Here is a 13,152-nt window from a genome sequence, read left to right on the forward strand (position 1 = left end):
TACACAATATGTTCAAGACTTTAACTCAATAAAATTTGCACATATAAACCAAGTACGCACTCGTCACCTCGCGTACATGGTTTTCAATTACCCAAGTTGCACATAAGACTCAATGCCTAAGGGGAATTTTCCCCCACTCGAGGTTAAGCAAGACACTTACCTCTTTGAAGTTATGCTGATATTCCAAAATCGCCTTCTTGCTTGAATTGACCTCCGGGTCATTCAAATCTATCCAAATTAATTATATAACTTCATTAAAATTCATCGAAAATAATTCCGGATAATAATACGTCGACTTAAAACTTTATTCCAAAAAGTCAACAAAAGTCAACGCGGGACTCACCTCTCGGAACCCGACATAATTTTCATGAAATCCGAACACCCATTCCGATACGAGTTCAACTATACCAATTTTATCAAATTCCAATAACAAATCGACCTCCAAATCTTAAATTTTTATTTTTGGAAGATTTTACAAAAATCATGATTTTTCTTCCATTAAATCCGAATTAAATGATGGATTCAAAGATATAATTATGGAAATTAATCAAAACTGGATAAGAATCACTTACCCCAAACACCCACGTAAGAATCTCTCCAAAAATCGCCTTCTACCGAGCTCCCAATTTGATTTTGAGTTATGAACTCAAACCCCCGTTTTTGGGACTTTTAATTCTGCCCAGATACACCTTCTTCGCGTTCGCGAAGGCCAAAAATCAAGCTGCCTCCAATCCTTCTTTGCGTTCGCGTGACAAGCATCGCGTTCGCGAAGGCCAACTGCTTCTGCCCCATCATTTCCTCTTCGCGTTCGCGAAGTCCTCGTCACGTTCGCGATGACCAGCTGACCAACTCCTTCGCGTTCACGTTCCAAGCTTCGCGTTCGCGAAGGCCAAACGACCCCAGGCCCCTATCTTCATTTTCTTCTTCGCGTTCGCGTTGCCTGGGCCGCGTTCGCGAAGGCTTGCCCTGCTCCTTTTTCGCATTTGCGTTCACAGCTTCGCGTTCGCGAAGGACAAATCATCAGCCCCTCAAACTTCTCTTTGTGAACGCGGGACTTCCCTCGCGTTCGCGAAGAAGGAAACCAGACTTCAGCAAGAGCAGTAAAAACAGCTCCAATTTGGCCCGAAACCACTCCGAAACACACCCGATCCCCTCAGGACCCCGTCCAATCATGCTAACCAGTCCCATAACATATCACGGACTCGTTCGAGGTTTCAAATCACATCAAATTATGCCAAAAATACAAATCGCACCACAAATCGAACTTATGAACTTGAAAAAACTTCCAACTTCTAAAACTCATGCCGAAACCTATCAAACCAACCCGGAATGACGTCAAATTTTGCAGGCAAGTCCGAAATAACATAACTGAGCTGTTCCAACTCTCAAAATTGTATTTCGACCCCGATATCAAAAAGTCAACCCCCCTCGGTCAAACTTTCCAAAATTTTGAGTTTCGCCATTTCAAGTTTTATTCCACTACGAACCTCCAGATAATTTTTCGGACACGTTCCTAAGTCCAAAATCATCATACGGAACTAACGGAACTGACATAACTCCATTCTTGAGTCGTATTCATACGGTTCCGACTACAGTCAAAATCCTAAGACTTAAGCTCCCTTTTTAGGAACTAATTGTCCCAAATCACTTCGAATCATCCGTAATTCAAACTCGACCACACACGCGGGTCATAATACATATTGCGAGGCTACTCGAAACCTTAAGTCATTGAACGGGACGTAAATTCTTAAAACGACAAGTCGGGTCGTTACGTTCTCCACCTCTTAAACAAACGTTCGTCCTCGAACGTGCTAAGAATCTTTCTGAGGACTTTAAATTACTGATTATATTCTTGCACACATACTTGTGAGTGATTTTACATTCCCGCATTTTAATACGGGTTCGACAACACCATCTCAATTGAGATTATTTCTTTTCTCCATTCTTATAAGCTTTAAAGCAAAATCCCTAACTCTCCAATCATTTCCGAAAATGCCTGAATTCTCACAACAATGCATAGTATTAGTCTCAACTAGCTATAGCAACTCGTGCCTATGCACATATAAATTTTCTCAATAGTGTTGAAGTAATTCAAAACTTTCTCTGGGGTGCTACATTATTCCCCGCTTAGGATCATTCGCCCTCAAACACATAACATAATTTATCTCTTCCTTTGCAAATCTCAATCCCCCAAATTTTACTAACTCCCAAATTTTTCAGAAATTTCGGCAGAGTCTCCCTTGTAATTGGGCCTATCCACCTGCCAGAGTAACACCCAAATAACTACTAACAACATATCCACAATCCAACAAAATACCACAGGGTATATATCAATAATATTAATCTCAGCATTGCCTGATCATAATGATATCAGTACATGAAGCACATCATATGTATGCTCATCACCACATCTGTGGTCTTAAAAGTTGTTCATAATTAATTCCAACTTCATCAATTAATCTCATATTAATCATCACCTCATTTCAAATTTTTACAACACTGACAACAGAACGTGAGGCATGAAGACCTCATGATTACTTACTCGGATTAATGAGTCACATTTAACGTCACCTGGGCACTCACCTCATAGGCTAAAACTCAATATTCACAGCATAAAAATGGATGAATATGAACAAAAAATATACAAGCATTATCAAATAAGCCTAACAGGCATGACTCCCTATTAATATTATGGCACAAATTAAATTTCACAAGGGAGAATTTTAAACTCATAAACATTTCACCACAAGGACCTCGTCCTTGCATAACTTCCACCGCGGCTTGCAGCCCGGTTTAATAATTTCAGATCATATATAAAATGCGAGGATCTAGTTCTCAACTCTGAGTCACAAGTATTTTGCACATTGTGCCAACTAAAATTTTCAATTTCCTTTCTTCCTTCTTTTCAATATATTTCATAAACAATTTTCACAACATAGAATGAACCCTCATACCGGTAGGGCGTATAATTCATAAAAATTCGAATCAATTATTCCGAAATATATTAAACCCACTGTATCGAATAATAAAATTTTGCTTTTGGACTTATAGCCCTCAATGGTGCACAAAAATAAAATGACAGATACGGGCTCACATATAAGTGGGTCACAAATTTACGAAGCTCATCCATAAGTGGAGCATAATAAGAGGATTCACCTCAATATTCAGAACCAAATCAAATTAAGGAAAATATCCTTTTATAATAAAAATCAGGATCACGCCTGTAACGACACCATCTGGTGTATTGGCCTCAGCCAAATCATAGCGATTATATCAACGGGTCGGATCTCTACCTCTTAGGCGTCCACTACCCGCCCGTCCTCCACCTCTAACTGTCTGTGCATGTGGAGTATCAACTAGAATAAAGCTTGTAGTTGGAGTGTTCTGATGAAATCCACCCCTCCCAAGTCTGGGACAATCTCTCATGATATGTCTAGTATCACCACACTCATAACAACCTCTCTGAGATCGCGGCTTCTTGTACTGAGTCTGTGCCGGATAACTGGAATAACCATTGTAAGAATCTCGTGTCGGTGGTGCACTATAAACTGGAGCATCCCGAGTAATCTGATGTGCGGACTGAGCTGACCGACTGATCGAGTGTCCGCTATAATTGGCTCTAGCTGAATAGTAAAATCCACTGAACCCTCCAGATCTTCGAGACCTTTTGGCCTCCATAGACTCCCTTTCCTCTCCTAAAACGCCCTTAATCTTCCTTGCAATCTCCACTACTTGTTGAAATGGAGCATCAGTTTGCAATTCTCGAGCCATGCATATTTTAATATCATAATCGAGCCCCTCAATGAATCTGCGGACCCGTTCTCTGATTGTAGGAACTAAGATAGGTGCATGATGGGCTAACTCACTGAACCTGATAGCATATTCTGACACTGTCATAGTGCCCTGACGTAACCGTTCAAACTCTGTGCGCCACGCATCTCGGAGAGTCTGGGGAACAAATTCTTTCAAGAACATTTCCAAAAATTGAGCCCAAGTTGGTGATGTGGCATCGGCTGGTCTACCTTCTTCATAGATTTGCCACCACCGGTACGCTGCGCCTGACAGTTGAAATGTAGTAAAGGAAACTCCGCTCACTTCCACAATACCCACGGTGCAGAGAATACGGTGACAATTTTCCAGAAATCCTTGGGCATCCTCTGTAGCTATGCCACTGAAAGTTAGTGGATCATATTTCTTAAACCTTTCAAATCTCTTTTGTTCTTCTTCTGATGCCTTGGGTCTGACCTCAGGCCGAACCAGAATAACAGGTTGTACCAGTACTACACCCGGAACCTAACCAACGTGAACCTGCTGCTCTGGAGTTGTGATAGGAGTCTAAGCTACTCCCCCAATCTGCGGAATATTTGGGGCAACAGAGATCAATCCCGCCTGAGTTAATGTACCAAACATACTCAGGAACTGTGCCAAAGTCTCCTGAAGTCCGGGGATAACAACAGGTGCTTCTGGTACCTGTCCCCCAACTGGAGCTACTGGTGGCTCCTCAACTGTTGTTCTGATAGGTACTCTAGTCGTAGCACGTGCCCTTCCTCGGCCTCTACCTCAGCCCCGGCTTCTTGCAGCCCTAGCAGTATGTGCGGATGCCTGCTCAGCTAACCCAGTAGCACGTGTCCTCACTATCTGTGGGAGAATGGAGATACAAGGTTCAAATTCCAAATTCAACAAATTCCGCACGACAAGAATGAAAGAAATGGAAATTTCCTAACAGTGTTGTAGCCTCTCGAAGATAAGTACAGACGTCTCCGTAACGATCCGCAAGACTCTTCTAGACTCGTTCGTGACTCGTACAACCTATGAACCTAGAGCTTTGATAGCAACTTGTCACGATCCAAAATCGCACCACATGAGTCGTGATGGCACCTAGTCTCTAAGACTAGGTAAGCCGATTTCTATTGCATTTTTGAAGCCATTTTTTTTTTGAATTAAATAAGTAACCAAAACTAACAAGCGGAAATAATTACAATATACAACCTCCCAAGACTAGTAGTATTGAGTCACGAACTCTAACTGAATACATAGAATGATCATGAGGACCGAATATACAATACTGCTTGATTACAAGTTAACAGTACAATGAAATGAAAGGACTCCAAGGAACTGCGACGGTCAAGCAGCTTTACCTTGAATCCTTACGATCCCGCTTTAACTCTGCTCAAGTTCGTTATCTTCAATACCTGGCTCTGCACAAAAATGTGCAGAAGTGTAGAGTGAGCACACCACAGCGGTGCCCAGTAAGTATCAAGACTAACCTCAATGGAGTAGAGACGAGGTACAGTCAAGACACTCACTAGTCTAATAACCTGTGCAATATAATATACAAAAAAATAGGAAACATATAATAATAAGGGCAGGATAAAACAACCAGAGATATGCACAACAGACAACAAGAATACCATTAATATCACTCAACAATTAAGAAACCCAATTACACCCAATTTAATCAAGCCCTTCAAATAAATGTATTTCACATAGTTCTTCTAGATAACTCTCTTTAAAATATAATTTTCTCAAATAATTATTTTTCAAATATAATTCTTTCAATAAATCTTTTCAAATACAATTTGCTCAAATAAACATCTTTCAATATACAATTCTTTTATATAATACTTTCTAAGTAAAAATCCTTCCAAATAAATATTTTGAATATAATTCTTTCAATTAAAAAGTCACCATGTGACACATCATTTCAAAATCATCAAAAATACGGGTCTTAGCCCATTTTTATATTTTTCATAAATATGGGTCTCAGCCCATTTTTATATGTTTCATAAATACGGGTCTCAGCCCATTTTCATATTTTCACGGCACCTTGTGCCCATAATTAAATCATCATATTTGCCAGGCACCTCCAGCCCTCATTTCATACCACAACTGCACGGACAATTCACGTGCCAAATATCATTATCATTTCATCACAGCACCTCGTGCCCACATTTTATATCACAACTCCACTGACAATTCACGTGCTAAATATCATTATCATTTCATCACAGCACCTCGTGCCCATATTTTATATCACAACTGCACGGACAATTCACGTGCCAATATCCCCATTTCATATCACAATTCACGGTACCTCGTGCCCACATTTTATTTTATAAACCGCCTGGCAATATCCACAGGCTCCCAATTTCAACAAAATCAGATTATTATCAATTTACTAACAACAAGAAAAGTTGCACAAGGTATAAAAATAAATACAAGAAAATCACAACATCACATGAAAAGTTTTAACACCACAACCCCATATCATCACATATCGTCCCTGACAATAGCCACCCTTATTGCTCCTATTGCCACCCTTATCGCTCCTATAGCCACACTTATCGCTCCGCCCAGACAAGATCAATAGCCACCCTTATCGCTCCTATAGCCACCCTTATCGCTCCACCCAGACAATATCAATAGCCAACAAACACAACAGTGAAATGCCACCCTTATAACCATATAATATTAACGGTGAAATTTCACCCTTATCTCCCCAAAATAACAACTCACACAACACAATAATTTACACGGGAAATTATCACAACAACATAACAAAAATCAATTCATATCACAATTTGCCCAATGGCCACAACCAAATTTCAAAGCTACAACCAAGTCAATTAATTTCATAGCAAATAGCCAAATACTCCACACAATGTATACAATACCCAAAAATAATCAATAGAGATAAAAATTACTCAACATAAAACAAAGTCTTCATAAAAGATCAAATTTTCAATAATTATATAAACACCTCTTCTTAAGATCATTTAATTAATTATTTGCAGAGAGAAAAATCCAAAATAAAATTAAATTCCAATAATTATCAAACCGGCAAATTCACGAAATTTCATAAATAATCAAATAACAATCACATCACATTGTCATATAACAACAAAGTCAACAACAAGGGTTTAGGCACGACAAGTAGATGATTAAATATATGCCAACAATTATCCAATTTACTACACAATATGTTCAAGACTTTAACTCAATAAAATTTGCACATATAAACCAAGTACGTACTCATCACCTAGCGTACATGGTTTTCAATTACCCAAGTTGCACATAAGACTCAATGCCTAAGGGAAATTTCCCCCACTCGAGGTTAAACAAGACACTTACCTGTTTGAAGTTATGCCGATATTCCAAAATCACCTTCTTTTGTGAAATGACCTCCGGGCCGTTCAAATCTATCCAAATTAATTATATAACTTCATTAAAATTCATCGGAAACAATTCTGGATAATAATACGTCGACTTAAAAATTTATTCCAAAAAATCAACAAAAGTCAACGCGGGACCCGCCTCTCGGAACCCGACATAATTTTCATGAAATCCGAATACCCATTCCGATACGAGTTTAACCATACTAATTTTATCGAATTCCAATAATAAAATCGACCTCCAAATCTTAAATTTTTATTTTTGGAAGATTTTACAAAAATCTTGATTTTTCTTCCATTAAATCCGAATTAAATGATGGATTCAAAGACATAATTATGGAAATTAATCAAAATTGGATAAGAATCACTTACCCTAAACACCCACGCAAGAATCTCTCCAAAAATCACCTTCTACCGAACTCCCAATTTGATTTTGAGTTATGAACTCAAACCACCATTTTTGGGACTTTTAATTCTTCCTAGATACACCTTCTTCGCGTTCGCGAAGGCCAAAAATCCAGCTGCCTCCAATCCTTCTTCACGTTTGCGAAGGCCAATTGCTTCTGCCCCACCATTTCCTCTTCGCGTTCGCGAAGTCCTCGTCTCGTTCGTGATGACCAGCTGACCAACTCCTTCGCGTTCGCGTTCCAAGCTTCACGTTCGCGAAGGCCAAACAGCCCCAGGCCCCTCTCTTTCTTTTCTTCTTCGTGTTCGCATTGCCTGGGCCGCGTTCGCGAAGGCTTGCCCTGCTCTTTCTTCGCGTTTGCGTTTGCGAAGGACAAATCATCATCCCCTCAAAGTCCTCTATGCAAACGCGGGAATTCCCTCACGTTCGCGAAGAAGGAAACCAGACTTCAGCAACAGCAGTCCAAACAGCTCCAATTTGGTCCAAAACCACTCCGAAACACACCCGAGCCCCTCGGGACCCCGTCCAATCATGCTAACTATTCCCATAACATATTACAGACTCGCTCGAGGTTTCAAATCACATCAAATTAGTTTGTGTTTTTTCAAAGATGTTCTTAAAATTGTAGCAAAAGTTTCAAATTTTATTTTGAATAATGTAGTGATTTGAGAAGAGAAGTAAGTGCTACTATAACTATGCTGCAATATTTAATTAAGGGTAGTTTAGTCATACTAGGTATTTTTGTATAAAATTTTGTATTTTCTTACTAGGCGTGCCCAAAGCAAATTGGTCACTTGTTGTGGACCGGAGGGAGTAATACTAATAAGGATGAAGGGACTTAAATGTAAATAGATAAACTTAGGAGATCAAGTAGGAAAGTTAGTTTGAGAGGTGCACGTGAGTCTGTTATAAATAACGAAAAAGGGCCAACATTAACCCTAACGTATTGAAAATGGCTCAAAAATACCCTCCGTTAACCTTTTGGTCCGCAAATATCCCTAACGTTCGTTTTTGGGCTCAATCTTACCCCTATATCTAACAAAAGGGAAAACAATACCCCTAGCATATTGAAAATGGTTCAAAAATACCCTCTGTTAACTTTTTGGTCTGCAAATGCCCCTAACGTTTGTTTTTGGGCTCAAACTTACCCCTATATCTAACAGAACTAACTTGATCAATTTTTTGACTTTAACTTCGCAATGTGACATTTTCTTAACCCGCCACATGTATTATTTGTATTAAATAAAACCCACCTGTATCTTTTAAAATATCCAACGACCCTGACCGCTCCTATATATTTGGACAGTTGGGTAAAAATAATTATATTCGCTAGTTAAATATATAAAAAATATACATTGATTATGTATAAAAATATGTATTATTATACATTAATATTTTAATATATATTTACATGATATTATTTTTAGGAGAAATTATACAGTGTAGTTTTTCCTATTAATTATGATCTATAACTCGAATTTATTAAGAAAATTTGACAATGGAACGACAGTTTTTGCTAATATTTTAGTTGTGTCGTTATATATTAAAACACTATTAGTTCAAATTGAAAAGATCATGTGAAGTCCATTAATGTGCTACGCAGTTGGATATGTATATAATTAAAAGTTTTAAATAATTTCCTTTCCATCTGTTTCTTTGCTTCTCCTTTAGAATCATATAAATAGACATTATCATTTTTATGTTTGCAAATTAAAATTTATATTTGTTAAACTTGTTAAGATCTGCAAATTTTGAAGGAAAAACTACACCGAATAATTTCTCCTAAAAATAATATCATGTAAAATATATATTAAAATATTAATGTATAATATACAAATTTTTATATATAATCAATGTATATTTTTTATATATTTAACTAGCGAATGTAATTATTTTTAGCCGACCGTTAAAATATATAGGAGCGGGTCAGGGTAGTTGGGTATTATAAAAGATACAGGTGGATTTATTTAATACATATAATATACACGGCGGATTAAGAAAATGTCACATGGCGAAGTTAAAGTTAAAAAATTGACCAGGTTAGTCCTGTTAGATATAAGGATAAGTTTGAGCCCAAAAACAAACGTTATGGGGATTTGCGGACCAAAAGGTTAACGAGGTTTTTTTTAGCCATTTTCAATACGTTAGGGGTATTGTTGGCCCTTTTTTTTAGATATAGGGGTAAGTTTGTGCCCAAAAATAAACGTTAGGGATATTTGCGGACCAAAAGGTCAACGGAGGGTATTTTTGATCCATTTTCAATACGTTAGGGATATTGTTAGTCCTTTTGTTAGATATAGGGGTAGGTTTGAGCCCAAAAACAAACGTTAGGGACATTTGCGGACCAAAAGGTTAACGGAGGGTATTTTTGATCCATTTTCAATTCGTTAGGGATGTTGTTGGCCCTTTTCCGTATAAACAATGCACCTCCACAAATCATTTGTATATTTGTTTTTTCCTAAAATGAAAACAAATTGAAAATTGCTCTGCCTTCTCTTTAATTTGTCTCTCTACTGCACTTAAATTGTGAATATTCAACTCAGGATCAACATTTTAACATTTTGTTTCGTGATTAATGCTAGAATGCGAAACACTAGGACATTTAGAATTTTAAAGGTTGGGGCGTTTACCACAGCTGACCATTATGAATAGCAGTTACATGGGAATAAAAATATAAGACAGCAAACATCTAATCGTCCCAATGGTTTATGAAGGACAAACCTTGAAAGATAAGGTATTTTCGTATACACCGGGTAAGACAGGCAGGAATCGTACCACGACAAGATGTAGGTAAGGCTGGGAGTATAGAAATCAAATTCCCCGGCTCTTAGCATCATTCCCTAAAAATTCCAGGTATATGACAAACTTCTATGCACCAAAAAAAAAAGAGGCAACAACTATTCCTCAATTTTCGTCTACATTAATTTACAAGAACACAAATCATATTGGGACTGAGCCAAAGCCCCTAATTAAGGTTCAACGAAAACTTCTAACATGCTACATTCCTCTAATATTCTATTTATATATTGCTTTTAAAAGTAGTCCATCTTCACTGATCATGCTGTATACAAAAGATATACTATATAGTAGTAGTAGTAGTACCACGTTAGAGCTTAGATCTAATGATAATTGACATACTAAGCCACATTTGAGCATCGTAAACAATGCAAGTATAGAGTAATTAATGAAAATATGATTTTCTTAGTCCTTTGAACAATCTATACCCCATAGACGAGTTACAATCCATTATAAACTAGTACACAATCACAGGTCTTGCAGATTTTGTTTTGAACATCTAGACCCAAATATCCACTATTAACTAAATTCTGCAGAATGTTAAACTTAAATCTTCTTGCTCCGCAACTGGATAACTTGTATATATAGTTACCAAATTAATAAGGAACTACAATAATAACCAGATGACAGTAGCATCAGAAGGTGACAATTAATCTTAATAAACTAACAAGGACCATATTTACATTGACCATATAGTACTAACTAGTTACAAATTTATGTGAGATATGCAAGTAAAACTTCAGAATATATTGATTGAGAGTCATAGCTTAGAGAAAATATTACAAAACTTGTAATTTTAACTTTATCTACTATCAAACTAAATTAGCTACTAAATATATTAGAGTACGTATATTCTCGTCGTCAATTGAAAAAGCAATTAGCATCTAATTTAGATAAATTCTATAGCATCCAGATCAATATCGTCTGCCGAATCCAATAAATTAGCAAGTTGATCGTCTTCGACTTCATCCCACTCTATGTATTCGGCATTGTCTTCGGAACCCAACAGAGCAAGTAATTGGTCTCCAAGTTCGTCTCCCTCTATGTATTCAATATTCTTTTGATCATCATCCATTGCGACAAGTATATCATTCCACATTCCATAGTTGTCTTCCTGTAGAGCGGAATTGATAAATTCTTCAACGTCTCTAATAATCTCATCATTAACTACCGTTTTTCCTTTTTTCTTATCATCGGGATTTTCCTTCTTCTTGATCTTACAAACTACGAAACCTTTGTTCTTAATCTCTCTAGCACCGAGATAACGATCATACAAAGAGTATTCAGTCATCAACCACTCGCCATTAACGTTGTTTGGCGATTTGTTTGGGGGAATGTACTTCAAACTTTTCACGAAGCCCATGAGTCTCCCTTTATCATCAAACACTTCTAGGCCTTTGCTTTGAGGTTTCCAAGCGCCCTTCTCAACAGTTCGTGGAACACTTTTCCAAGTTGGCTTCTCTTTCTTTTGCGGCGTTATGAAATAACGAGTTTTATTGGTGCCATGATCATCATAAGCTTCGAAAATCTGCCAAGGTTCCTTGTCCGCGTAAAGATCGGTCTGCTGCATGAGCTCGTTCTGACATGGAAGGGGCTCGTCTCTCACAAACCCTATCAGATACTTCAACACTTCCCTATCCGTTGGATGAAAGCGATTACCCATCGGACAACGAGAAGAACATCCCATAGCCGGATGATCAGAGTATGTTATTGTACTGCTAGCTGATGAATGAAGGATATGATCAAAGAGAAAAGAAACAGTTGAGAGAACGGAGACCAAATAGGAGCTGAAAACTTTAGTTGTTAACCCTAAATGGTGATAAATGAGTTGTTTCTAATTTGCTAATAAGGTTTTAAGTAAGTATTTATAGATCAAGCTGATGGGTTGATGAAAACTCATTCCTACTTATAATCGGAATACTTGCTTTCATTTTTTTCCCCAATTAATTTCTTATTTTGCATTTGTTTTATTTTCTATTCTTTTGCAAAGGTTATTAGGGTTTTGCTTTTTCTTATATTTCTTGAGGCTCAAGGACAAAAGATTGTTAGTAGTACTACTTTTTTCAAGTTTTACTTTTCTTAATTGACGGTGACTTATTTCTTCGAGTAATAATTTAACACATATTGTTTTATACAAACACACCTTAGTGACTTTAATGATATAAGCAAATAATTAATTTTGTGACTTTACCCGTACAAACAATAAAGTTTAGGGACTTTAATGATGCAGAAAAATTGTATTATGGCTTTATTACAAAATGTAAATTTCATTAATCACGTGTGAAATTAACCCTCTTCTTTAAGGCATATTCTTCGGGTTTTTATTTTCTTTTAGCATGCTTAATTAGAAATTTAGAATATAGCTTTTCTTATTTATTTTTTTCCTGATTCGTCCATTAGTTTTATCCTTTCCTTTCCATGCTTTACTTCTTAGCGGGAATTGATTCATATTCCTTTGAATAAATAACTCAACTTTCAACCAGGTGTACCATTCAACCTTTTTGGAGCATAGGAGCCAACAGATAATACTAGATCAATTTTATGAAATATCGCATAAAATATCTAATTTGACGAAACAACCATTGGTTCACGTGCACCGTAAAAAGGCCCTAAATCGGCCCCTGATTAGTAGGGTCTTGTTCGAAAAGGTTTTAGTTTGTAGCTAGGTTTTCGCAATGAGGAATACTTCTTGAGACGTAAGCGAGATACGTTTATCAATCTCACTAGTCTTAGATACGCACGTTGCACTTTATCTCAATGAGTGTCACGACCCCAAAT

The 13,152-nt window shown here is 37.2% G+C and overlaps 1 protein-coding gene across 1 annotated transcript; it reads right to left on the reverse strand.

The window, feature by feature from the left end:
• Positions 1 to 11,263: 11,263 nt before the first annotated feature.
• Positions 11,264 to 12,084, reverse strand: LOC138908750 (NAC domain-containing protein 53-like). The gene has a single exon (XM_070199402.1). It carries the CDS (start codon positions 12,059 to 12,061, stop codon positions 11,264 to 11,266), a length of 798 nt encoding a protein of 265 aa, XP_070055503.1. The 5' UTR covers positions 12,062 to 12,084.
• Between the last annotated feature and the right edge of the window lie 1,068 nt (positions 12,085 to 13,152).

Source organism: Nicotiana tomentosiformis, chromosome 3 (assembly GCF_000390325.3).
Source record: "Nicotiana tomentosiformis chromosome 3, ASM39032v3, whole genome shotgun sequence".
Classification (NCBI taxonomy): Eukaryota; Viridiplantae; Streptophyta; class Magnoliopsida; order Solanales; family Solanaceae; genus Nicotiana; species Nicotiana tomentosiformis.